This window comes from Martes martes (genome assembly GCF_963455335.1).
Source record: "Martes martes genome assembly, chromosome: 8".
Classification (NCBI taxonomy): Eukaryota; Metazoa; Chordata; class Mammalia; order Carnivora; family Mustelidae; genus Martes; species Martes martes.
In genome coordinates this window covers 89,847,956-89,851,922 of record NC_137895.1, presented here as the reverse complement: position 1 = coordinate 89,851,922, position 3,967 = coordinate 89,847,956, and the positions used below count along the sequence as shown (strand labels likewise).

The 3,967-nt window shown below is 36.4% G+C and overlaps 1 protein-coding gene across 1 annotated transcript; it reads right to left on the bottom strand.

Annotated features, from left to right (window-relative positions):
* Positions 1-398: 398 nt before the first annotated feature.
* On the bottom strand, positions 399-1,340 carry LOC308347460 (olfactory receptor 9K2-like; the record flags this gene model as incomplete). Its single annotated transcript, XM_080810936.1, has 1 exon — positions 399-1,340. The coding sequence occupies one exon, from the start codon at positions 1,338-1,340 to the stop codon at positions 399-401; it is 942 nt and encodes a 313-aa protein (XP_080667062.1).
* Positions 1,341-3,967: the final 2,627 nt, after the last annotated feature.

Below are 3,967 nucleotides of genomic sequence, written 5' to 3'. Positions count from 1 at the left end.
TAAGTTAATCATTATGCTAGGTATTTTCTGCTTCTCTATTTTACTTACACACACAGGGAAGCAAAACTATAAAATTCTATACTTCTCGATTTGCATAATATATTATTGCCTGCAGAGTGAGAAATACATAACCCTTTATAGAAATGCAGTAGATTTCCATGGTGTCCAGAATGTTCAGATTTAACATTGCCTTGAGAAAAAGTGAACATATTATTTGGAGCTTTCTTTACAGGATGTTATTAATACTGTGGAATAAAATAGTTGAGGTGCATTTTTCTTTGAGGGGGTGTTTTTTTTTTATTTTTTAAATAAACCTGAGCTTTAAAATGCCTCAGTCTAGAAGATCAAGGAGACAAAATCAGTTGGTACAAGAAACAGTAGAACAGGTGGAAGCAGATTTAAAGTACAACTTTTTTCTTCCATAGGACTTTTTTCATGGCATCTTTAACATCCTTATTTCTTAGAGAGTAGATTAAAGGGTTCAGCATAGGTGTGAACAAAATGTAACATACTGAAGCCACTTTACGAAGTTCAGGGTTACTTGGAGGTGTGAGATAGACAAAGGAGACAGTCCCATAGAGCAAACTTACAACCCCCAGGTGGGAGCTGCAAGTGGAGAAGGCTTTCTTCCTCCCTTCACTGGAGCGGATTTTTAAGACTGCAGACACAATATACATATAAGATACCACAATAACAACTATTGTGGGCAAAATAATGAGCACAGCCAGACTAAATGACACCATCTTATTCATAAAGATATTGGAACAGGAGATCTTCTCAATTGGGTTGGAATCACAGTAGAAGTGATCGATGACTCGGGAAGCACAGAAAGACATTGAGAAGGTTACACTGATTTGAAGGATGGAACTGACCCAGCCACAGAGATAGGAACCAGCCACCAACTGGATACAGAGGCTTCTTGACATGCGGACAGTGTAGAGGAGTGGGTTGCAGATGGCGATGAAGCGGTCATAGGCCATGGCTGCCAGGACAAAAGCCTCTGTGACCATGAAGAGTGCATAAAGAAATAGCTGAGCCACACAACCTGCAAAAGATATGGTCTTTTTCTGAGACAGGATGTTGACCATGGCTTTGGGTACAATCACAGTGGAGTAGGAGAGGTCAATGATGGAGAGATTTCCTAGGAAGAAATACATTGGTGTGTTCAGCCGGGGGTCAGTCACAATGATGCCAATCATGCTAAGGTTCCCCAGAAGGACCATCCCATAAACAATCAGGAATAGTAGGAAGAGGAGACTGTGGAGCTCTGGGCGGACCCTGATGCCTACAAGAATGAAGTCAGTCACTTCTGAGTGGTTGCCTCCGCCCTTGTCACCCATGGCAAATTTCTGCTTTAAAGTATAATAGAAAGTCAATAGATAAATTTTACACTATTTCTCTACCATCACATATAATACTTTACATTTTAAAAAAAACCTTATAGTTGACAGAATACTTTCAAGTTAAGTCCCATTAAGTTTACAAACATGAGAAAGTTCAAGATGAGAGATATGTGACGTGCCTAAAGTAACACAACTGGTTAAGGTAACACAACTGGTTAGGGTTCAAACTGGAATTTGAACTCAAGGTGAAATATTTTGTATTCAAGTTTACTGTGAATTTCAACACAACAATGTCTGATACATCCTTATGTCTTTCTATCTTGTCATATAGATGGTGTCCAAGATGTCATTTGTGATTTCAAAGTACTAACGTTTAACTCTTCATACTAAGAAAAAGACACATCCTTAAATTTGATTTATCATTTTATATTCATTTTTATAATGATACTTTGCTTCAAAACAGTAAAAATAATTAATCTAGCAAAAGAAAGATATAAGTTCTTTTCAAGATAATATGAACTTTCTACCAAAAAGAGCTCTTACAACAGCAAGTAAGTTACTAAGGAGTTAACTGTCTTATTTGAGATCTTTAAAAATAAAAGCAGACTTCAACTTCTCGAAAAAGTCTAATTTTATTTAAATGCAAAACTAAAATGTGATTGATGCCTTTATAATTTGTATCCTGTAAAGTTTGTTGATACTGTTTTCTTAAATTTGTCAAGAAATCCATGTCATCTCCAACTTCTAAACTTTAAAACTTTTGAAGTTAAATTTATGAGACAGATTTACCTATAATTTTTGTTTTATTTCCTAAATGAGACTAATGACAGACTCATAAAAACAGCTAGGAGATATTGACTTTATGATGATTCCTGTTTATATAAGAATGATCTTGTTTCTTTTCTTAAGATTTGTTAATCTATTTTGGAAAGAGAGAAAGCATGCACATGAGTGGGGGAAAGAGAGAGAGAGAGAGAGAATCACAAGCAGACTCCCTGTTGAGCACAGAGCCCTACGTGGGGTTCAATCTATGACCGTGAGATCATGACCTGAGTGGAAATCAAGAGTTAGATGCTTAAGCAACTGAGCCATCTAGGTTCCCCAATCTTGTTTTTTCATTGATGTTTGATAGTAAACACTAGTGAAGTGAATTAGAAAAGAATCTTTCTTCATCGGAAGATTATTATTAAAACTTAATTTCTATAGATGATATTTTTAAATTTATATTTCTCCTTCATACATCATCTTGATCTATTTAAAATATATTTTTAGATTTTTTAAATTTATTTATTTGACCGAGAGAGAGATCTCAAGTAGGCAGAGAGGCAGGCAGAGAGAGAGGGGGAAGAAGGCTCCCCCCTGAGCAGAGAGCCTGACATGGGGCTCGATCCCAGGACCCTGAGATCTTGACCTGAGCCAAAGGCAGAGGCTTAACCCACTGACCCACCCAGGTGCTCCTATTTAAAATACTTTCATTTTTAAAAATCATCCATTTTTGGTAAATATATATATATATATATATATATATATATATATATATATTCTTTATTATACAGCTGAACCCCTGGTCACAGGTTAGGACTATAGAATTCCCATATAGTTTAAATCCGCATATAGTTCTTGATTCTGTAGAAATGTAACTACTAATAACTTGCTGTTGACCAGAAGCCTTACTGATAATACAGTTTGTTAACATTTATTTTGTCTGTTATATGTATTATATGCTGCTTTTGCACTAAAATAAGCTGGAGAAAAGAAAACATTATTAAGAAAATCATAAGGAAGAGGCAGTACACTTACAGCACTGTACTGTATTTATTGAAAAAAAAATCTGCATTGAAGTGGACCCATGCAGTTCAAACACATATTGTTCAAGATTCAACTATATATATATTTTTAAATGGCAGGAGTATCTGTAATGCCATCCCCTTTTCATTCCTGATACCTGTCATTTAATTTTGCTGTTTTTCCATTGTTACATTTGCCAGGGTTTTGTACATCTTACTAGTCTTTCCAAGAATCAGTGGTAAGCTATGTGATCACCTTATACCTGTCAGAAAGGCTAAAATCAAAAACAAGAAAGAAGGGGTGCCTGGGTGGCTCAGTGGGTTAAGCCGCTGTCTTCGGCTCAGGTCATGATCTCAGGGTCCTGGGATCGAGTCCCGCATCGGGCTCTCTGCTCAGCGGGGAGCCTGCTTCTCTCTCTCTCTCTCTCTCTCTCTCTCTCTGCCTCTCTGCCTACTTGTGATCTCTGTCAAATTTTAAAAAAAAACTTAAAAAAAACAAACAAACAAACAAGAAAGAAGTGTTGATGAGGATGTGGAGAAAAAGGAACCCCGTGTACTGTTGGTGAGAATGCAAACTGGTGCAGCCACTGTGGAAAACAGTATGGAGATTCCTCAGAAAGTTAAAATAGAACTACCCTATAACCTAGTAATTGCACAACTAGCTATTTAACCAAAAATACAAAAACACTTGTTCAAAGGTATACATGCACCCCCATGTTTATTGCACCATTATTTACAATACCCAAATTATGAGAGTAGTCCAAGTGTACATCAATAGATGAATAGATAAAGAAGATGTGGTCTATATACACAATGGAATATTACTCAACCATTTCG